Source organism: Falco rusticolus, chromosome 5 (assembly GCF_015220075.1).
Source record: "Falco rusticolus isolate bFalRus1 chromosome 5, bFalRus1.pri, whole genome shotgun sequence".
In the NCBI taxonomy this organism is placed as follows: domain Eukaryota; kingdom Metazoa; phylum Chordata; class Aves; order Falconiformes; family Falconidae; genus Falco; species Falco rusticolus.
Genome location: NC_051191.1, coordinates 67,508,315 through 67,531,652, shown reverse-complemented (window position 1 = coordinate 67,531,652; position 23,338 = coordinate 67,508,315). Strand labels below are relative to the sequence as shown.

Below are 23,338 nucleotides of genomic sequence, written 5' to 3'. Positions count from 1 at the left end.
TGTTTCTAAATCTGTGATTTCATAACTGGCTTTAACTTTTTAGATTTTTTTTCAGAAGTGGCAGTTGCACACGTGTATATTATGCCCATTTCCCCCCACATCCTCCACACCCTTCCCGGCTGTAGGCTTCTGCTATTTTTTTTATAGTGATGTATGAATAGTTGTGCAGCCGCATAGTGAGGTGGATGAGCTCGCTGCTCTCTAACCCTTCACCAAGAGAGATTAGGTTGTCAGATGAACTCAGGCAAAGGCTGTTGTGAGAGAGGTGGAAATTCGTAGTTAACAGGCAAGGGAAAAGATGCAACTAACCCTTTGGGCTTAACAGAATGGATTAAGCTGCTTGTTTGTTGTTCCCTTGAGAGAGCAATAAAGGAATATTAGCGAATTACAGCAATCCAATGTTGAGTTAATTTAAAGAATATAGTAGTAAATATAGTGATTGCAGTGGTTTAAAAGTGTGGAAACTCACAAGAAATCTCACTACTACTACTACTAAAAACACAGATAGATTGTTCCCAAGGGAAAAATATGCATGTAGGGAAAAAAATCAGGAAAGTTAAGGTGCCAAGTAAGTTGTTACTAGCAAATTATACAGGAAGTACTTGAAAAATTGTGGAAAAGCATTGAAAGAGGAAGAAGGGAAAAAAATAGCTATATTATGTAGTGGAGAGTAAATAAATAACAGCAGCAGGATGTTTGAAATAGTGCTTTTTGTGTCAGTCTTTAAATGGTAATTGTGCACAGATGCTTAATACAATGTTAGCAGGGTGTTGAAACAGAAGCTAGGAAGAATAGGGTAAGAGTTCTTTGTATGTATTCAGGTCAACATTGTTTGACAGTGTTTACAGATGTAGATTCTGTTGCAGGCTCCATTTAAGAACTACTTTGATAAATGTTGGGCATAGTCTAAGTATAGTTCCTCTTGCAGAAAAAGAAACTACTGATCTCTTGAATTTCTTTCCAGTCCTGTTTCTTTATGACTGAACAGCTGACTATCAGATAGCTACGTGTCATGTTTGTGTTCAAATGTCTTGTATATATACACATTGTGTCAGATGCAAAGGAGCTGAAAAGGACACTGTAGAAATGGGTGGGGAGAGTAGCTGAAATGTGAACAAGTATTTGTTGTGCTCTTGGGATGAATGGGAACAGAACAGTGGAAGACTTGGAGGTTTTCTGTCAAGTGGATCATGTTTGTTGTTAGCTGTGTTGCACTGTTTTAATTTCATTCTTCCTCTTTCCTCCTGCATGCTTTCACAGTGCTAAATCCGTAGATGATTTGCTGACTTGATAAGACTGAAGCACTTGCAGGGTTTGTTCCTGTGCAGTTATTCTGCAGGTGCTTGAATCAGTGCATCTAAGAAATGTTTTATGGTTGTCTAAGCATCTTGTGTGCTGTCTTACTCTGTGGCTGGCAGCAGTAGATGACGAAACTTAGTTTTGGACAGGAAAGCAGAAGTGTGTAGCGTTGGGGTTTACCGTGTTAGATTAGCTTCTGTACAATTAATTCTGTTCTGTTTCTGTTGTGGCAGGACTTCCTCAGCTGAGAAAAGCATTCAAAACTGATAGCTTATTGTGTTTGGTAAGGACTCAGATGGACACTAGGGGTTTTTTGCTCAAAATGTAACTGTGTCATAATGTGCTGCAGGGAACAGTATTTTTATGTTCTGTCTCCTAGGAATGCAACAAACCCCGTGAGGCCTTTGGATTTGAACAAGCTGTCAGGGAATATACTCTCCAGAGCTTTGGTGAAATGGCTGATAACTTCAAGTCTGATTATTTCAACATGCCGGTCCATGTGAGTTTCAACTTTTGTTGTGATTCCTTGTAGGGGAAAAAGAGAAGAGGTTTCAGCTGATCCTGGATTTTTGCTGAGGCATCTTAGCTTTGTTTAAAAAGGCACCATAAGCTTCAAACATGTAAACAAATGATTTAGCTTTCTGGCATCTGGTCTCATTTCAACTTCATTTCACCCTTTTCCTGTAATGAAAAGATAGCTTTATTTCTTGTTAGGGTATGCCTGATTAGCTGTATTCTTAAGTTCTTGCCCTTTTTGATTAATTGAACCAAGTATCTTGTTCTTGTTTGGCAAAGGGGTCTTCCTCCTGTCCTTCCTGTGGCTTTTGTTTTGGTTTATTTTGTTCAGAGGATAAATCATTGTCTTCCTCCCTTGATACATTGTGTTTTCTTGTAGACAAGTCAATGCACTGAGTCTGTCTGATAATCACTTTTTTTTGTTCTGCATCTTAGCACTGTTTTTAAAACTAGCATTTCTGCTTTGGCACACTTCCATGATTCCACTGTCCTGTAGATTGCATGTTAACACCAAGCTCCTTCTCCTCTCAGGGTTCTTTGGTAATTTATGGGCATTCGTGCTACAACTTCTACCTTTTAAGGACTCCAGTTTCTGACACACCTTTGGGACATGGAGGAAACCAAGGAACAAAGCTTATTTTACAAATAAACTTCATAAATGAGTATAGGTCATAGTTGTAGTAAGCTATATGAAGACTACACTCTTGAACACAGTGCTTTATCTGAATTTCCTTACTGTTACTCAGAAGTTCTGATAATTATCCTCTGAAGTAGTTTGGTTCTGTTCGTTCTGTTTGCTGCTTGGCTTCTGCTGGCTGTCTCCTTAGCCCCTTCTTTTTAGCTGTACTTCTGGTAACCCCATCTTGTTTTATTCATTATATCCCTTACGACGTGGCATCCTATTTCTGTTGTATTGCAGCTACCACTAAGGATACAGACTCAACTGTATGACTTTGAAGAGATGGAAGGGGGAGAGGGAGTGGCCTTGGTGTCTGAAAATTCCTGGGCGATTAGTAGTGATTTACTGCTTGAATGATAACTTTTATGTTGGGTCTTACCTGCACATACACTGACATCTTTTCCACTTTCAGATGGTTCCCACTGAACTTGTGGAAAAAGAATTCTGGCGATTGGTGAGCAGCATAGAAGAAGATGTCATTGTGGAATATGGGGCTGATATCTCATCCAAGGACTTTGGAAGTGGATTCCCAGTGAAGGATGGCCGACGAAAGCTGATGCCGGAGGAGGAGGTGAGGAACAGGATATGCAAACTGACCCCATTCTTTGCTCTTCGTAAGATTTCACAGGAAGAATTTAGGTCAGAAATGAGAGTGGATTTTTTTCATGAAGAAATTACTTAAGGCTGTTGCATGCACTTAACGACATTCCTTTTTGGTTGGGCATTAACCTGATATTTTTGGTTCTTTTACAGATCTGGTTGCTGATAGATAAGCTACTTTTCATGATTTATGTCACACCTGTTTTGTATTACTTAGCAGGCAAAGATGTGCAAGTTGTTACAGTATGTTCATGTACGAGTGGATAAGATTTATTTTTTTCTTGTTCTGAACCTTTTCATTACATACTTGATTACAGAAACAGGATTCTTGCCTCCTTAGGAGGTTCATAGTAGGTAAACCTAACTAATTGGATTTAGCTTCTGTCTCTGTATACTGTAAGAATGAAAAGATGTAGACATAGCATCCTATTATGAAAAATTCTATACAGAACATCTGGTAAATATATTACCTATTTTCTCCTCAGACCTTACTCTAGCATATCAATTTTATGGCTGCTTATATATTTTAAATTCAGACAAAATGAGAGCAAAGTTGTTGTTTTGTGATTGCACAGCCTCAGATCAACTTATACTGCTTACTGGAAGAGGTAATCCTGCTCATTATTGTCTTCCGTCCATACCTGCATCTTCCTCCCTGTACCTTTGTTGGCTATACAGTGATCGTGTAGCTGCTTAATGAGTCAGAACTGCTTGTGGATCTACTTGTATGAAAGCAGTAATTAAAAAAAGTATTTTCTAGCCAGATCACTTGAGTCATCTGAGCCACTGCATTGTCTTTATAGTGTCAGAGCAAAGGAAACAGCAGGAATATGTGGCTGAGTGTGTGACCAGTCCTTTCGGCAACTATGGGATATGCCTAAGATGACTGTGAATCTGTGCTAAAAGCTTTTTTTAAGGTGGAAAGCAGACTAATGTTGAAGCACAGTTGTGAGCTTTTAAGGCAGTCTATTTGGATTCTCATTTTTTTAGGTACAAATTGTGTGTATTTGAAGGTAAGGTGGGATCACTTGACTAGTGATGCTGTCTTCTCAGAAATGAGTGTGTAGGAATTACTTTTGAGAAAACTTTCTAAAGTAATATATAAAGAAGATAAGATAAACTGCAGTGCAGTAAAGCAGGTCTTCAAAAAGCTGAAATAATAACATAAATTTCACTGTGTTGTTTAGCATGTTAAGTTATCCTATTTCATTGAAGACTTCTATCCTTCGTTCTTCTGCTACTAGCATTGCTGGCATTTTGTTCCACCAGAAAACCATGAAACCTATAAACTTGGGGGGTGGGAATCAAAGCCTGAGTTTATTAGCCTTGGTGCAAAGAAGATGAGCTAAGCATGTTGAAATACTAGGACTGGCTTTAAATCTTAGTCTGATTAATTGCTAAGGTATTTAAGGAGTTATTTCCTAGTTTTGATGCTTCATTGTTGCAGAATATTGCCCACTATCTACTATAGAAATGCATAGGCTGATCTCTTTCTTTGTAATTTCCTTTTCTGGAGTTGGTGTCCTTACATTCTTCTTATTTGTTCAGAATTAATTTTCTTCTTTTTTTGGCAGGATTATGCGCTGTCTGGTTGGAACTTGAATAATATGCCAATTCTAGAACAATCAGTCCTTGCTCACATCAATGCAGATATCTCTGGCATGAAGGTACCTTGGCTGTACGTAGGGATGTGCTTCTCCTCATTTTGCTGGCATATTGAAGATCACTGGAGCTATTCCATCAACTACTTGCATTGGTATGGGCTCTCCTTTCTGTGTCTACCTTACGCTGCCCTGTTTGCTGTTATTAAATTTTTAGTTCTACTTCAAAGTGCCTATGCATGCTGATGGCGCTTTTAACCAAAAAGCTAAATGTCATGAGTGGTCCATATTCTGAGCTGAGGCTTATTAAAAGTGAATACAGATACTGTTTAAACATTCCAGTGTTTTTTATTAACTGATTAAATATTCTTATGTTGCCAAAAATCCAGAGTCACTATAAAATCATGTTGTACAGGCTCACATCTTTTCTAAGGAAGCTTTTGGTTTTGAACTGAGTTAACAGTTCACTGCTTTATGATTTAAAGTTGGTATGCTCCTATGCTGGAAATAGAGACTTCTGGCTTACACAGGCATTTGAGCTGACAGTTCCGCAACAGATCTATCTATACATAGAAATACTAGCCAAGCGAAGAGAAATTTGAAAGTAATTCTGAGTTTCAGAACAATCCTAAAAGTGTTGTGGTATTCAGCTTTTGTGTTTGAAAAGAATCCTGAAAGATAGTAACTGTTTGCAGTGCAGTCTTCCCAGTTCATCAGGCTCGGTCACAGTGGATGGAGCAGGGGGAAGGAGCGGAGAAGCTGTGTAAAGCACATTTTTAGAATACAGTTTGTTGTATGTCTGGTAAAGATGAGTTGATAGTCTTTTGACTGTGATTGCACGTTTCTGGAGAAGCATGTTTTCTAGCAAGATCTGATCCACAGACTCTGGCGGGGAATTAATTTTGTTTTGAGCTCAGTTCTTGTCCTCAGCATGCTGTTAACTAGATTAGTATGTGAGGGTTTATGTCAGCTGGTGAGTTCCAGCAGCCCAGATGCAGAGTAGTAGTAATTACTCACTGGAGTTTACTGGCTGTAAACCACTGTCTACCAGCAGGTGTCACTGAAGCCTGTAGGAAGCACAGAAAACGCTGTGCCGTGCCTCATCGAACTTGTGGGATGGTTAGTGACAAGATTATTAGTACAGTTAAATAGTGCTATGTAAATGGTTTCAGATATTTCAGCAGACTACTGCTTAATAAAAGTACTTCTTAATAAAATAATAAAATAAACCTCAGCACTATAGATACTAGATTATTGCAGTTTATTTTGGTTAAGACAGGACTGGAATAGTATGTTCTCAAGTAATTTTGTGTTTATTTTTGGTCTTGTTAAGTATGAGGGAAGAAAAAGATCAACCATTTAGGCGTCTCTTTTTTTATCTTAAGAGTCCAGTGGGCCACTGGTTTTCAGTAATCGGTTATGTAAATTAGGAGGATTATTTCACTGCGCTGTCTGGTGTTTTATTCTTTCCACTTCTGCTTAGCTGGTATACTGTTCCATTGGTTTCAGGAATGTTACTACTCCAAGCCTGAGTGGAGGAGTACCATGATCTCTTTTCTCTTAAATGTTAGCTGTGACGGCCAAGGTTTTGTTTAAGCTTGCTTTCTTCTTCCTAAAGGAAAATAATTGCCCATTCTGTCTGTGTAGAGCATGGTAAATGACAATTATCTTCCATGTTAGGCTTTTCATGGCAAATCTACTGTCAGGTATTTTGAGAATTGTGTTGTAGTGTAATTGATTTTTCAGATCAGAATAATACATCCTGAAGATGATGTTTGTTGATTAAAGAAACTTTTCTGTCTATATGCAAAATATTTGGCTTGTGTGGACAGTGGTGCTAGGTTTGAGGTGTACTTTGCAGTTGGATGGCATTATTACTTTCCTTTAATATATTTATTACTGTGGTTGTGTTTTATTAGGGGAGAGCCAAAGACATGGTATGGTGTGCCCTCTCATGCAGCAGAGCAGCTAGAAGATGTGATGAAGGAATTGGCTCCTGAGCTATTTGAATCCCAGCCTGATCTCCTGCATCAGCTGGTCACTATTATGAACCCAAATGTACTGATGGAACATGGTGTACCAGTGAGTAGCACATGAGCATTTTTTTACATAAGTACTCCTATGCACTCTTCATTCTGTGCCAGGTTCATGTAACAATGGTTTGGCATACTCTGAAGAATTTTTATGGTGGACGTTTATACATACTCAGTTCATTAGCTATAGGGTGTTTTTTCAAGCTGTTTTCTAGCGTCTTCCCTAGACTCACCACAAGATTTATATTATCTTATATCAGAAGTGAGTGTGCCAAGTTTCTTACATAAAATATCTTACAGAACAAGTGTATGTGTGTGTTAAATTTTAATTAAAAAAGCCCTTACCCCACCATAGCAGAAAATTTGTCTGTGAAATGCTTTTAATATCTTTTGGTAGTAAAATACTTGTCTTGTGTTCATTAGAAATCTCAGCATTACAAAATGCTTTCCTGACCAAACATAATTGACTGCAGACCTTATTTAAGCAGCAGTCACTATCATTTGCTTTTGTCTTAATATAAATTTGTTCCCCTGGCAAATACCCCAACAAAGCAAACCATAAACTGTTTCCAGAAGCTTATGTACTTTGTAGTGCAATGGACTGAATGATGATAGAGAAACATCCTTTTGGGGATTTGTAAAGAAAATTTTCAACTGTTGGCTTATATATTCAGCTTTTTTGAGTAAGGCTATAAATTGAGGATTCACTTCAAGGATTGGTTCTGTCTTCTTACCACTGTTGGTGTAGCTGTATTGCCTATGGTGTTTTATAGGACGAAGAAAGAGGTGTTCAAACATCTTGTAATTATGTCTTAAACTCTGTTGTAAGTTTCATGGTTTTTTTTCCTTTCTCTTCACTTGTATTAGGTATACAGGACCAATCAGTGTGCTGGCGAGTTTGTTGTGACCTTTCCTCGTGCCTATCACTCTGGATTTAACCAGGGATATAACTTTGCTGAAGCTGTGAACTTCTGCACTGCTGACTGGGTCTGTTCTTTTGTATATGTTTGCTGTATCTCCGTGGTGATCTTCTCAAGAAGTGTGTTAGTGACTTAATTATCTGAAGAACAGTCTTAACTCACATAGCATGTTTTATGTTTATAGTTCCTGGTACAATGGTTAAAGACTGATGTAAGTTTGCATTATGCAAAATAATTTTGATAAGCACATAATTTTTAGCAGCTTCAAGCTGAAACTTTGGCATGTGATCTTATTTTAGGTATTGATCTAAGCAAAAAAGTGACATCCCACAGTGCCTTTAGCTAGTCCTTCTGTGATGCCTCTTTCTGAATTTGATACAGATTAATGTGCTATCTTGAATAGTCGTTACGTGAATGTTAGGAGGTAGGCATAAAACAGTCTTTTGTTCTCCTTCTGTGCCAGCTCATTGTACATTTTAATCGTGTTAGTTCTTGTTCTAATAGCTGTGCCACATCAGAGCATAGCTTATGTGGACTCTTAAGTTGTCAAAAGTGCGTCCTATCACTGTCCAGGGCTTACAGCTTGAAGTTATGATCTCATTTGTAGTTTATCTCTCTCTAATGTCTATTTTGCTACTTTCAAATGGGAATTTCAGTCCTTAATCAGAGAAATTTATTCATTTGTCAGAAAAGTTATCTGCAGGACTGACAGTGTGTCAGTGTTCTTTTTCTCTCCTGTGCTCATGATGTAATCTGTGCATAACTTCTGTGAAAAATTGCTAAACTCACACCAACTGTGTGAAGTTCCCTTTGTTTATGCAAAATGTAACCAGAAATCTGTATAGCAAATTCATGTAGCAATTTATATTTTTTATTTTAAAAGGACAAAATAAGTAATATTGATTTTGGTTAACTCTAGGCATCTTGCGTTAAATGTTGATGTCCATGTGTAATATCCAGAGGGCAGTGCATTCACCTTAGCATAGACTAGATGACTCCTTTTTGGTGCTAGTTCTTTGGACTGGGAGTAAAAACAACTTAGGACAACTCTTACACTTGTGACTGAAAGTTAGGCACGTAATACGGTAGATGCCCCCACAACATGGGTACCCTGTTTGTCCTCATCTGTAACATGATTTAAGGTTGTTATAATTGGCTTTGTCCCATAAGATATGTCTCTTGGTCTCAGTCTTTTCTCAGATTTTGTCAAAGCAAGGAAAGTGGGAGGTAAGAGATCAACTTGAAAGGAGATCATCTTGAAAGGTCTTTTCCCAGTATGACAGATGTCGGGATTTTTTTTGTAGCTTCCCATTGGGCGTCAGTGTGTGAGTCATTACCGAAGGCTAGGACGTCATTGTGTTTTTTCCCATGAAGAGCTGATCTTCAAGATGGCTGCAGATCCAGAGTGCTTGGATGTTGGGCTGGCTGCCATGGTCTGCAAGGAGATGACTCTAATGATAGAGGAAGAGACACGGTTAAGGGAGTCTGTTGTACAGATGGTGAGTAACAATAGACAACTCTTACTTTGCTTGCAAAAGAACTTTTGGCTCCCTCCTGCTCTCCCCCCCCCCCCCCTCCCTGGATTAGAGTTTTTATAGCAAGTGTCTTGCCTGTTTGTTTATTAGGGTGTGTTGATGTCTGAAGAAGAGGTGTTTGAACTGGTTCCAGATGATGAGCGTCAGTGCACAGCTTGCAGAACCACATGCTTCTTGTCAGCTCTTACATGTTCCTGTAATCCTGAGCGTCTGGTATGCTTATACCATCCGTCTGATTTATGTCCATGTCCCATGCAGAAGAAGTGTCTAAGGTACACAGAACTTTTTTCCCCTGCTTTTCTTCCATATTCAGTAGTTTGCTGGAGACCAGTGACCAAATACAACATTTGGCCACACTTCTGTCTTTACGGAGTATTTTTATCCTCTTTAGTTTCTTCATTCCAGGGCCACAGGTATTATGTATGTTCTGTCTTTCTGGCCTGGTTGTGGCTGGAAAAACGCAATATAAGCAATATCCTGGCTTTTGTACGGGCATTAATACTTTATTTTCCTTCCATATCTCCAGGTACCGTTACCCACTAGAAGACCTTCCTTCTTTGCTGTATGGAGTGAAAGTTAGAGCACAGTCTTATGACACCTGGGTCAGTAGAGTTACAGAAGCTCTGTCTGCCAGTCTCAACCACAAGAAAGGTCAGACTTCTGTTGTTCATAGTAGGATGTCCTGAAACACATTTCTTCTGTGTTACATTTAATGAGATAAATGCTGTGTATTGTTTAGTGGAAAAAAGAAATGAGCTAATCTGAGAGTGTAATGCAACTAATTGTGTGTTTCAAATTGAACTAGCCTTGAACGAGTTGGAACCTTGATTGAAGGCCTTTAAAGCAGTCTAAAATCTCTTTTGGTTTTGCATACAAATTATTTCTGTACTGTTATTACAGATGTGATTGAGCTGAGAGTAATGTTGGAGGATGCTGAAGACAGGAAATATCCAGAGAATGATCTTTTCCGCAGGCTCAGAGATGCTGTGAAAGAAGCAGAGACCTGTGCTTCAGTAGCACAGCTGCTTCTGAGCAAAAAGCAAAAACACAGGTAGGACAGGCATTTTTTTCCAACAGTTTCCATCTGTCTGTTTTGTTACTTGATTGGATCTGGAAACGTAAGAATCCTGAGGTGTCAGTGCCTACTAACTTCTGTCAGTGTTTCCTGTCTGCAGTGCTGACTCATTGAGAGGTAGAGGAGGCAGATACAGTGGAGCAGGCAGATACACAAGGGGCCAAAAAAGTGGACTTGGTTGGAATGTGTTAAACATATTCAGCTGACTTGGGTACTGAAATGTGAAAGCTTTTGGAGGAGTTGTGTTTGATCACTGATCAGGTGTTTCTCTGAATGTGTGGGAGAGTTGTAGGAAAAGACTAGAGAAAAAAATGCAGAGGAAGTCTTGACATGAATATATTTTAAGTAGCATGGCTAAGTACATAGCTTAAAGCCATGGAAAGAAAATCTGTTAAGACATTGGATTGCAAAGCAAAATGCTTGAGAACTAGGAAATACCAGTTATGGTTGATAAGGCAAGTGCAGCTGTATCTTACAGTACAGCATTTCTCAAAAATACTTATAAATTTGCCAGCTGTTCTCAAATTGCAGAACATGTTGTGATGCTGATGGAGTTACTGGAAGATGCAAAGGTTGCCAGCATTGACTGGAACAAGAGGATCTTGGGGAGCAGAGCAGTGTAGCAGAGCAAAAAGCCCTCATAGTTTGAGCTAGTCTTTTACTTCTTGGGAAGGACCATGGGAGGCAGTGATGTGTGGTTGAAAGTAGTGGCTTGCCTCAGTGACTTTGGGCAGTTTAGTTAGACTCCCTTGGTTCTCTGTATTGCCTGCCTAGCCTGTGGCTGTGTCAGTGTTACTCTGTCCCCTGACCCTACCTCAGCAATCTGCTGGATGTGTCCCTTTGTTCTGCTTTCATGAGCCTTCAGCAACATGTTCTTCCTTCTCTCCTACACGTTCTGTGCACTGAATAGAAGTCCCATTAAATGAATACCTTGTTAATTATAATACCCAAATTTGCTACACAAAACATAACGCATATCATAATTGCTTGAACACTGAAATGCTAGAGTTACACCACAGATCCAAGTATAATACCTGATATGATTGGAAGGCTATTATAAAAGAGAGAAGCATTTTTACTATGTTTGAAGGGAAAGGAAGGCTGTCCTGTTTGGTTTTTATTGCTTGTTAGGATTCCACTACCATGGAGGTACGGTCACTTAAAATACTGGTCTGGGTGAGGGAAACGTGCTACAGGGGTTGCATTACCCTGTTCCTAATGTGGTTTAACTTTTTTGGTAGCTCGCAGGTGTTCCTGCTCTCTTGCTGCCTGCTCTTCCCTCTGCTGTGGTTGTTGGCCTTCTTTCAACAGACTTGCCTTCAGTTAATTATTTCCAGCACTACCCCAAGAAACACAAGGGGTGGAAAGATCTGACGACTTTCAATGCTGTGTCTTATCTAAAGCTGAGAGAATTCTGTGGGGCAAAAAAAAGGACTTTTATATACATCTGAGGGCTGTTGTATGCCAAATAGCAACATGTTACAAAATGGAGGTTTGAGAAAGATTTTTGAAATCTTTGAACAGTGCTAGGAAATTTAAATATAAGATCATGTTCAGCTTCTTTTAACATTTGTGTTCGTATTTAATGCGTTGAGAAGGATCACATTTACACAGAGGATAAGGTTATTAAAAAAGCAAAATAAAAATGAGTGCTCAAACAGAACAATTTGGCAGGGATTAAAGGAGCAGTAAACTCATGCTCAAATGTAGCAAAAGAAAATCTATTCCTTGTGCATCTGATAATATATATTAACCTGAAAAATAGGTGATGCGTACCTGTGAAGATGTATCCAATATTCCAGTTCTGTGTGTCTCTCCACTGTTGAAAGTTGTTTCCATAGGCAGGGACAGTTGTATCATTTTGTTTGTGCTGTGGCAGTCCATGGTTGGATTAGGGACACAACGCCAGTGCAGTGTTTCAGAGGGGTGCCCTCCTACAGTGGTGTCTCGGAGCACCACACCATTCACTCTTCTGCAGGAATATTGGAGGCACAGCAGGCTCAGCGCAGCTACTACTCCATCCTGTCTGTCATCAGTGTTTTTTTCCCCTCTGAGTTTCAGATAGGCTGTAATTATATTTAATCATTAATCTAAATTTTACTTTTACAATTACATGTAAGTCCATAGTTTGAAAGATGGAGTTTTATTTTTCTTTAATGTTTCTGTAGTAATAAAATGTGGATTCACTAGCAGGGAACAACTCTTCAGTGTTTTCAAATCTGTCCTGTTGTGAAGTTGTGCCTGCCAGCGATATGTATACCAAATGTTTAGTTTGTGCAGTGTGTCACTTGGAAGTCTTTTACCACACAGAGCGGGCTTGTTATACTTTATTCAAGTGATACTTAATGGAAGTGTCTTTGCAGAGCACATCCTACTCAGTAGCAGTCTTCTCCTCTTGCAAGGCCAGTTTCTCTGGCTACAAGAGAGAGCACTCTAGAACATAACACTACTTTCAGAGCTTGTTGCTGTTACTTATCTCAGATGTCTTGTCAGTGCTTGTCATGGCAGTCAACCTCTTGAGCTGCCTAAAGGAGGCTTTTTGGAGCTATGTTCTACCTTTTTTGAACAAACTCAATTTGAAAGACAATGCTACATCTGAAAAGCAGGGTAAATTCTCTTGAAGATGCTTAGAGGAATTACGTTAGACTTAGTTTTCAAGATTTTGGAATACTTGTGGAGTTTGATTTCTTTAAACTAAGTGATGAATTTTTTTTTTGTAACTTCTCAGTAATCTTGTTAGTTTTGTCACTGGGAGTAAATCCAGGGATTATAATCTTAACTTTCACCTAATATTGTTTAATTATGTCCATTCATACAGCAGACAGAGCCAAGATAGTGGAAGGACACGGACCAAGCTAACTATGGAGGAGCTTAAAGCTTTCGTACAACAGTTGTTCAGCTTGCCCTGTGTTATCAGCCAAGCCCGACAAGTGAAGGTAAGTTTGCATCTGCTCCTCAGATCATGTCGTGCTTTTTACTTTGTTCTGTTTTTGTGGTTTTGAGATTTTTTTTAAACAGATAACGTTGCCTGGTGTAAAGGATGAAAGGCTTTTTTCTTTAAGAATCAGTTGTGCACTGGCAGAGGTGGATTGAGTGGGGTGTTTAATGTCTAGCTTCTCATGTAAAGCAGATAGCTGCTTTGCAATGATACCCCTGGCCTCAAGAAAGTAAAAGACTCTGGAAAGATGTAGCTCAGTGTCTCCCTGCTTTACTGGGTAATCTTGCTGGTGTTACTGGAGTTTTGCTGATGATGTTGCTGCCTGTCCATAATGGAATGGTAACATCCGTTTCCAGTTCATTTATAAGCATGTCGCTAAGTGGGCAATGACAGCATTTGTACTTTCATGCCAGTATAGTCATACCATTGAATATGTAGGGCTAAATTTGGGACCTTAAGCGTGGGTATCTAGTGCCCTGTGAGATACTCTGAAGTATTTCACCTGGCCTCTGTTGCCATCTTCAAAGAATACCTTAGCTCTTGTGTAGCAGTCTCAGACAGTGTGGGGTATTGATGGGGTATTGCCCATGCAGTCGGCATTTAGGCAAGCAAACAGAGCACTTTAAGTGACAATGCATTCGTTTTCTAAGCTGCCTGTTGCAATGGGCATTGTCAGATGTAGTGGTCTCACTTCAGTTAAACCAAGGTAAAAGATCCCTCCCACCTGTCACTGTCCAGATGGCCCAGTTTTATCTCTCTGAAGCAGTTACTCCTATTCCAGCACTGTTAATGCTCTCTATAGTGGTGGAATTCCTGATTAAATCCTACCCTTTATGTTTTTTGTGGAAACTTCTGAAGATTACATTGATGTGTTTCTTTAGGGGAGAGGGAAAGCAGTACCACATTGGCAATTGTTCTGTAAATACTTCTCAGCCTTGTTTTCCAGGTTACAGCCTCCTTAATCTGTATGCACAGCCCGTGTTTCTTGTCCTTCATGTATATATCTTTGCACCTGTCTTTGAATGGATCTAGACTAATAAGTAATCCAGATCGTACTGATTCCCCTGGCTGCTATTATCATTTATCACTCTGGCAGTCTGTATCGTAGCAAGTGTTTTCAGCAGCAATCTTAATTTGTTTCTCTGTCACTGATGATGAAATGTTAAATAGTGTTTCACCTACTAACCAAGTTCTAGAAAACTCCTTCAAGAAACAATAAAGATTTTTCAGCTTGAGAAATGGTTCTTGATGTATGTTAATCATTTATTAACACACATGTTCTCTGTCAATAACAATTTCAAGAAGAATGTTCTATTGTGCTAGATTGAGGGCCTAAAATTCTAAACATTACCATATCTGCAGCAGCTACTAAATAACCAAACATACAGTTTAAAAATGTTAGTCTTGTTTGAGAACGCCTCTTTTCTGTGTTTACTAGTGTTAATTATCTCCATCTTAATTAATGAATTCTGTATTAACTTTTCCATGGTAACTCAATGTTGGTGTCACAGAGAGACTTTATATTGGACTTCTTGTCATTACAATATTGGCATGTTGTTGCTGAAAAGAAGTACCTTCAGAAATCTGTAGGACTCCAGGATACAGATTTTCCAGGCCTGTTGATGATAATCTTTTCCCAGCAGCTAATAGTGGAAAGTATGTTGTTATCCTCATATGATAGGATGATTTTACTACACTTCTTTCCACATACAAACCAGAAATATTTACTAGTATTTACTCATGAAATTTTATCATCATCTATTAATAGACCTATACGATTGTTCTCAAAGGAGATTTTTTTTTCTAATGTATTTAAAACCTTCTTATAATTAAGACATAATTCTTTGATGACAGAGCTGTGGACATGCAATAAACTCTTGACAGTTTTAATTGGTGTTTTTGTCTAAATATTTTCTCCCAACTATTCTCTTTTCCCACTGCTGCTCAGCCTTAGGAAACTGGTTCTGTTGAAGTATTCTGTGCATGTGTATGTTCTTGAAGCTTCAACATAATCACTAGCCAATAAAATAAATATTATCATTTTACTGGTTACAAACCATAGTCTCCTAGTTTCTGAAAGAAGTCAGATAATGATCATTTATGCCTAAGCACTCACTAACTTTCAGCATGGCATTTGAATGCAATTATCCATCATTATGAATTGCAAAATAATTGTCATGTTGGATGATGAGTATTTTCTAACATAAAAGGCATTATAATTATTAAACTTAATAATTTGTCACTATAAAGCATTCAGCATATGTTCCCTGAATCAAAATCTTTATAATGTGGATCTTGTTCTTTTTTGTAAATGCCTTCTGGTTTCCAGTCATGAAAAAACAACACCAGACAATAAGGGCAGAAAGCTAAGGGTTAGGTTAGGAAATGCAGGTTTTGCTCCTTATTGTGCCATTGACTAGCCATGAGAAATACCTGCCACTTTGTAAGAGACTCAGGAGTTAATCAATTGAGTATACTGGTTGAATGACCTTGAATGAATCTCCTGCAGAGATTTTCCTGTCTGTTTGCTGTCTTTGATTTTTATCATTGCAGTGCCAAAACATGAGGATGGGGACAACTGCAGCAGTGCAGTTGGATTTCTCTGAAATTGTCTCCTTTTATTAGAGGATTTTGCATTTTCACTTCTTTCTTTTGTGCAATAAAATCCTGATGTGCTTAAGTGGTGGGCCTGCTTTAGGAAATAGTAATTACAAATTTGACCATCATTATTTTAATGATCTTCTGGTATTCATGTCCGTGTGCAACTCTGGTGTGTTCTTTCTCCTCAGCATGTGTTGTTCTGTTGTGTATTACCATCATTACTGTAATGTCATAATGCTAGATTGAAAGGATAATCTGCTTGCAGAGGTCCGCTTTCCCACCACTATTTTGAAATTAACGTTGGTTGCACAACACTTAATACTCTGTTTTGTTGGGAGCTGTAGGCAGTTGCGGTCGTACTATTTTAGGTGCAGGGTTTGATGCAGCTAATGTGCCTAGTGTATGAAACAGGCCACCGAATGAGTTTAGAGGGTCTGTTACTTAATATGTGTCAGGCTTGTGACAGCTAGCTGGCATTGTGTGTAGAAGCTGTGACTGATTATGTGATGATCACATACAAATTCACAGATGACTGCTCCCTCAGTCAACTTTCCCTTTTGGTTCTATGGACATTTCTTTTCTAGTTGATTTGTACTGTTTGTTACTTCAGAATCTGCTTGATGATGTAGAAGAATTTCATGAGCGTGCTCAAGAAGCTATGATGGATGAGATCCCAGACTCTTCCAAGCTGCAAGAGTTGATAGACCTGGGCTCTGGCCTTTATGTAGAACTTCCTGAATTGCCAAGGCTGAAGCAAGAACTGCAACAGGCACGGTGGCTGGATGAGGTGAGATCCACCCTCTTGGATCCCCAGAGGGTCACCCTAGATGTGATGAAGAAGCTGATTGACTCAGGTGTGGGCTTGGCACCGCACCATGCTGTAGAGAAAGCTATGGCTGAGTTGCAGGAGCTGCTAACAGTCTCGGAGAGGTGGGAGGAGAAGGCCAAAGTCTGCCTGCAGGCCAGGTGAGTGTTCCTTTGCAAACTGTTCTTATATGTTACACACTTCTGGGATTCTCAGCCTCTTTTGAGGAGTGTGCTGAGAAGCTGGGGGCTTTGAAACTAGTGTATTTTGGTTTTTTTACCTTCCAGCAGTTTAACTGCTCAAGAGTTGGACTTGATGAGTTGCAGAAGAGTTGATTCCTTATCATGTTGCACAGTGCTAGGAGGCTGTGAGTGTTGCTGCTGTCTTTGGTATTCATCCCCCTCAACTAAAAACACTTGAGTATGCTACACAAGGCAGCTTCCTCAATGTTAAAGGAGCTCTGATGCTGTGCCCTTTTGAACTTGATTGTGCAAAGTCCGTCAGCTTTCTCACCTCTTTGTTCTTTGGTAGCCAGTAGCACCCTTGAAGAATAGAGCCATGGTATCCTGCACTGCAGTATAGTGATGAAGTTGCATTACCAGCCTGTCAAATTCATATGGATGTAGTTGACATATTGAGAGAAGGCTGGAATTGGGTTTTTCTTACCCTAGGCCGCGCCAAAGTGTGGTTGCTCTGGAGGGCATTGTGAATGAAGCAAAGAACATCCCTGCTTACCTGCCCAATGTGCTGGCACTGAAAGAAGCCCTGCAGCGGGCTAGAGACTGGACAGCTAAAGTGGAGGCCATTCAGGTAGGGGTTACAGCCGGGACTGGAATCTTCTGCTTGCATCCTTTTATTTAGATGTTGTTTATTCCTAGCCCCTCCATTCACAAAAGGTGACCTGAAGGGAAGCCTTGCTATAGCTGTTGAATGTGCTTACCGTAGCTCATGTGCTTGAATTTCTCTTTCTTTTTGTGCTTGTGTTTCCCCATTGGCTATCCAGTTTCTGTTTTCCTTCCTTTCATGCGTTTCATGGGGGATGTAAAAGCCCGCAAATTCATTATGATACAAATGTAACTCTTAAAGGGTGGGTATGTGGTATTGAAACTGTTATGCGTACTGTCACTGAAAATACTTGGCTGCAGCAGAAGACATTCTGCTCACAGATCTTCAGCTTTGGAGCTGGCTATGGAAATGGTTTGTTGTTTGTGGTGTTCTCCCCCATGGCAGTGATGGCTGAAATTTTCTATCTGAAATAAAGTTATGACATCGTTAGTTCAGTAGCCTCCCCTTCTATCGGTAAACCCACTTAACTTGATCCAAAAGGGACATGGCTTCTGTCATACTTACAGGTGTTGATCTCTGGACTGCAACTGCTATCCTTATATAAGGTATTTGTTGGGAACTGAAGTGAGAATCCCAATTGATTTCACATCAGTCCCTGTACAATTCTCAGATATAGTAGCTTGCTGTTAAGCAGACAGCATTTAAGGCAGCCATCTAGAAATGGAATGTTATCTTACTCACTAAGCCAGCTGGCCATGTCAGAATGACTTTTAAAATAAAAACTGTATGAGATGGGTTTTTTTAAATACCAGTAAGATTGAAACATTGCCCTCCTTTCCTTTCCTATGCAACTCTTATTTTAGTCAGTGACAAGATAGTGTATGGCTTGAAATTAAGCTGGCTACTGATACAATGGACGAATTGTTGGTTTAGAAACATTTCTTTTACTCCAGAATGGGAGCAACTATGCCTACCTGGAGCAACTGGAGAGCTTGTCTGCAAAAGGCCGCCCAATACCAGTGCGTCTTGATGCCCTGCCACAGCTGGAATCACAGGTAGCTGCAGCACGTGCCTGGCGGGAGCGCACAGGAAGGACCTTTCTGAAGAAGAACTCAAGCTACAGCCTGTTACAGGTGAGCAACAGACACTTCTGTATCAGCCTTCAGAAACTGGTCTTAATGGCCCTCTGTGGTCTGGAAGGAGCAGCTGGTTCAATTACAGTAGATTACAGATCCTTTTGAGAATAGAATATAATAAACTTCAGCTGTTCTCAGGTGAAAGGGGTGAAAAAGTCTGCTTGGCTAGTCTTGTTTTACCTATAGACAACCTCAGCTGTTACTTTTGCAGAAACAAATTAAAACTCTCCTTTTTGGGAGGGAAAGAAAAGGATTTATCTTTTTTGTGTAGTTGTAGAAATGGAGGCCTGAAATGGTCATAGAAACTGTCTTTAACAGGTGAATATTTTAACTTGTTCCACTGCTTAAATTCTGGGAGAATAGATTAGATATTTTATAAGCTGTAGTCACTGTCTTTGTTTTAATAAAAATCATTCATGTGTTTGAAGATTTATCATATCTGCTTGACAAGCTTCCCTTTTTTCTATGGAAAACAATTGAAGTTCTTCCAACTCTTTCTTGTAGTTTGTATTTTTCATACTCTTATCTCATTGCTGTTTCCTGTGGTTTGTCTTCACTGTTGGTGTGGTGTCCAAAACCAGACAGAATCCTCTCACTGTGGCTTCCCTAGTGCCACATGAAATGCAGTGATTGCATCTTGTGTCTCAAAGGCGATACTGCAGTTTAAGGTTTCCCATGGGATCTGCCCCTATTGCTACAACATCACATTTATTTCTGCTCAGTTTGTGATGCCCTCCAGGTCCAAATTTTTTTTGCTGTATTCTTCTGCCTAATATGTTCTGGTTTTGCATTTGACTGTTTTTCTAAATGTATCATTTTGAACTTTACTATATTGAATTTAATTTGTTAGATTTTGATTCAAGTATGCCTTTCAACTAATCAAGATGACTTAAAATTTAATTCTTGTTCTTAAAAATGCTTTGCAGCCTCTCATGTTTGATACCAAAAGGCTTATAGCATATTTTTTTAGTTTTTACATCAGCCAAATTTCTGATACAAATCGTGGCAGATCTTTAAGACTTGATGAAGGTGCTTGAAGTGAATGTTAAACTACTGATATCTGTGTACAGTATTTCAGTTAGCTATAGGTATGATAGTTTAATAGATATTTTAATTTAATCATGAAAACACAGTGGCTTTCAGATTGACCTGCCACGTCATGCTGATTACATACAAATTCTATACTTCTGAAATAGTTGTATCTTTTTCTGTTTTTCTGCTCTTCCTAGCATTAAGTGACAGATATCAAAGGTGTTAGATTGCTGAGTATTTTTTGCTCTCTGGTGACTCTCTTGTAATTCCTTTAGTAGATGTTCTCATATATGTCCCTGAAATCCATAATTATGGATTAGAACTTTTTTCTCTTCTTGGCATCCTTGATTCTGATGCTATAAGTTTGCTTGGTGGTTACAGGTTCTGAGCCCTCGGACTGATATTGGTGTTTATGGGAGCAGTAAGAACAGACGGAAGAGGGCAAAGGAGTTGATGGAGAAGGAAAAGGAGAAAGATCTTGACTTGGAATCCCTAAGTGAATTGGAGGATGGGCTGGAGGAGGCCAGGGATACCGCAGCTGTGGTAAGGAGCAGTGAAAAGTATTGCCTCCTGGTAACGTGGATTTAATTTGTCTCTGATCTGTGGAGAAATCTTATGGAAGAACTGATAAATTAATTTCACTGAAAAAAATATGATGTTTGACACAAGAATATAGTTCAGCTTTAGCTGTAGTGAAAGTAGAGGGAAGCACGGTTCAGAGTAAGTGCTGGTATTTAATGTATTGGGCTATGGGTAAGACTTAAATGGTCTTGTGTTAATATGTGTAGCTGCTCATCTGATATTACTGGCACTCATTGACATCTCATCAAAATAATGTGGAATGAGGGACAACTCTCTTGAACAGTACCAAAGTATATTTGGTTAGGTTGATTTTGAGGGCAGCCTGTAAACGCTTGGCTATAGAAACTGGGCTGGGGGGAATGTTCTATTTGATTCCTCCTTGTTGGGAGGATATTGATGCAGCTTATCAGAAGAATTTGCTGTCATCTGGGGGCCCTTTCTCTGGGAACAAAGAAAGTATAAGCAGGGTCATTAACGTGGCTTACACACAGTCTGGTTTACCTTAGTATGCTTTGTTACAGTTACTTGAATGGAGACCCTGCGGAAATGCGAGGTGCTTCAGGAGATATGTGGCCACTCAGATGCTCCTGGTGCTGAGTCAACATTGAAACAATGCTCAGCTGCATTTTCTTGGTAGACAAATAGATGGAACCAATTCTGACTTCTTTCCTGGAGTCAAAACGCGTTCTTCAGGTGGCCTTATGACAGATTTAATTATGAACTTCAGAAACATTGTAGATGCAAAGAAGCTTTTCTAAAGTTTACACAAAATCTGTCAGAAGGACTCAGGGGAGTAATGAGTAATTGAGGAGAAGGTATTTTAGCTGAAGTTTTAATTAGATCACACAATTCCTAAATTTTGGGCTAATATAACTAGGAAGATCCCCTGATAATGTTTTTGTCTTTTTCTTTTCCTAGAATGCTAATAAAATGTAATCTCTCTTAGCTGTGAAAGTCATGAACTGTTTTTTGCCTTTGCTGGGTAGGTGGCCGTATTCAAGGAACGGGAACAGAAGGAGATTGAAGCTATGCATGCTCTCCGGGCAGCTAACCTGGCCAAGATGACTATGGTGGATCGAATTGAAGAAGTCAAATTCTGCATCTGCCGCAAAACAGCTAGTGGATTCATGCTACAGTGTGAGCTGTGCAAAGACTGGTTTCATAGTGGCTGTGTGCCCCTTCCAAAAACAAGTTCTCAGAAGAAGGGCTCTAGTTGGCAGGCCAAAGAAGTGAAGTTTCTGTGTCCACTTTGCATGCGTTCTCGAAGGCCAAGACTTGAGACAATACTGTCTCTGCTGGTGTCCCTGCAGAAGCTGCCCGTACGGCTGCCGGAAGGGGAGGCATTGCAGTGCTTGACAGAACGTGCCATGAGTTGGCAGGACAGAGCACGGCAGGCTTTGGCCACTGATGAGTTGTCCTCTGCTTTGGCTAAGCTTTCTGTGCTCAGCCAGCGAATGGTGGAGCAGGCAGCACGGGAGAAAACAGAGAAAATAATCAGTGCAGAGCTACAGAAAGCAGCAGCTAACCCAGATTTGCAGGTAGGGATATCTTGCTCTTTACTGTGCTGCTTTGTTCTTTGGTGTGTTGAAAAACCTTCTCTTTCTTAGAGAAGCTTGGGGGAGAGGAGAGGGAGGGCAGTTAAAAGCTGAGAGTTAGACATGTCAAAATTGTGTGGTTCGGTGCTCCTCAGTCTCGGGCAATGGCTGGCTTCAGTTAATGTGCTGTGCCAGGAACAGGTCTGTTGCTTTGTACTCATTGTCAATAGCAACTGCTGAAGGTGCTTGCAAGAAATGTCAGTTCAGACATAGCAGCTGGCTAAAGACCTGAAGATGTGTAAAGCAGTGGCTAGTTTGGTGTCCGAGTTCCATTTCCCTCTTGACAGAATCAGAAGTCTGTAATTCCTCATGGATTGTCACTCTTAGGCATTTGGTGTCTTGTTAATAAATTTCAGTGAGGTCTGTAGGCAAACACTGGTACTTCCAGAGGTGGCCTTTTCATTTCTTTTCATTTTGAGATTGAGATTAGGTGATGCTGTGGTGAAGGAGCTTGTATAACCACAGGCTATAATTTGGTAGCACTGAACAGCAGTGTCTAGATCTTTCTAGTCACTATTATTCAAAAACATGGAAATAAAATTAGAACATTTTCCTTGGGTATTTCCCTGTCTGTCTTCATGTCTTGCTGTAACTAGGCTTTTCTGTGACTGCCCAGGCAGTTACCCTCAGGCCAAAATAACTTTTCTTTGTTAGTAACTCTTTAGCCTTTTTATAGATTGTTTTCTTGAAAATTTATTGTTTCATTCCCATGTTCCATTTTTCTTCTAGGGACACTTGACTAGTTTCCAGCAATCAGCCTTTAACAGAGTGATAGGGAGTGTCTCCTCATCCCCACGGCAGACTTTGGATTATGATGATGAAGAGACAGACTCTGATGAAGACATCAGGGAGACATATGGCTATGACATAAAGGTGAGTAATCCAGTGTGGTTTGTCTGCATAGAATTAATCCGGAACACCTGGTTTTCTTATTAATTCAATTTATTTCAGACTATTTTTTTCTATCTTAAGCTATCTATGTACATTTTTCCCTGGCTCCTGTTGCAGAAGAGGTGGTACTTTGATTTTTATCTGACTGTCTCAGTTCTGGACTGTTGGGAAGTTTCATAATGTTTTTATTCAAAATTTCCGAACGTCCTGTTTGAGTTTGAAAAGGTGCTTTTTAGTGCTAAGTAAAAGGATACACTTCTCAAGGGATTTGTATTTATAATACCTTGGGAGGATGAACATTGCCTAAATTGCCCCATTCAGAGATACCATGAGTCATAAATATGAGTAAGTGTCTATATGGAGAGCTCTAAAACAGCTTTTGCTACAGTGAAAAATTAGTCTTTGAAAACTACGTGCCTAAAAGATGTTTCCTGGTGCCAGTTTTCATACCTTTCTCTTCATTCAGCCCTCATTTAGAAGAGGTACATGTGTTCAATTTCGGATGTGTGGAAATAACTCAGGACTAGATGTCTGGATTCAGTTCAGAAATTTTAATTGCAGTTAAATGTTTAAAATACTTTAACCAGAGAAGAACTGTCATGAGGAAAATGCAATTGTAGAGATAACCAAGTGTTTTCAATATGATGTATTTCACTTCAGAACTTCTGAAATATCCTTCTGATACATGTAGAAACAAAAGCAGTGCCACTGTTC

At 39.5% G+C, this 23,338-nt stretch overlaps 1 protein-coding gene across 2 annotated transcripts in view; it reads left to right on the top strand.

Annotated features, from left to right (window-relative positions):
* Positions 1-23,338, top strand: part of KDM5A (lysine demethylase 5A) — a 49,923-nt gene that overhangs the window by 15,672 nt on the left and 10,913 nt on the right. For both annotated transcript variants that reach the window (XM_037390399.1, XM_037390400.1), the window contains exons 9-24: positions 1,679-1,798; positions 2,907-3,065; positions 4,669-4,850; positions 6,615-6,777; positions 7,596-7,715; positions 8,953-9,147; positions 9,274-9,455; positions 9,710-9,834; positions 10,084-10,234; positions 13,077-13,194; positions 16,408-16,763; positions 17,274-17,412; positions 18,342-18,521; positions 19,938-20,099; positions 21,125-21,676; positions 22,463-22,606. In XM_037390399.1, coding sequence (XP_037246296.1) covers positions 1,679-1,798; positions 2,907-3,065; positions 4,669-4,850; positions 6,615-6,777; positions 7,596-7,715; positions 8,953-9,147; positions 9,274-9,455; positions 9,710-9,834; positions 10,084-10,234; positions 13,077-13,194; positions 16,408-16,763; positions 17,274-17,412; positions 18,342-18,521; positions 19,938-20,099; positions 21,125-21,676; positions 22,463-22,606 — 3,048 coding nt within the window. The remainder of the gene's footprint in view (positions 1-1,678; positions 1,799-2,906; positions 3,066-4,668; positions 4,851-6,614; positions 6,778-7,595; positions 7,716-8,952; positions 9,148-9,273; positions 9,456-9,709; positions 9,835-10,083; positions 10,235-13,076; positions 13,195-16,407; positions 16,764-17,273; positions 17,413-18,341; positions 18,522-19,937; positions 20,100-21,124; positions 21,677-22,462; positions 22,607-23,338) is intronic.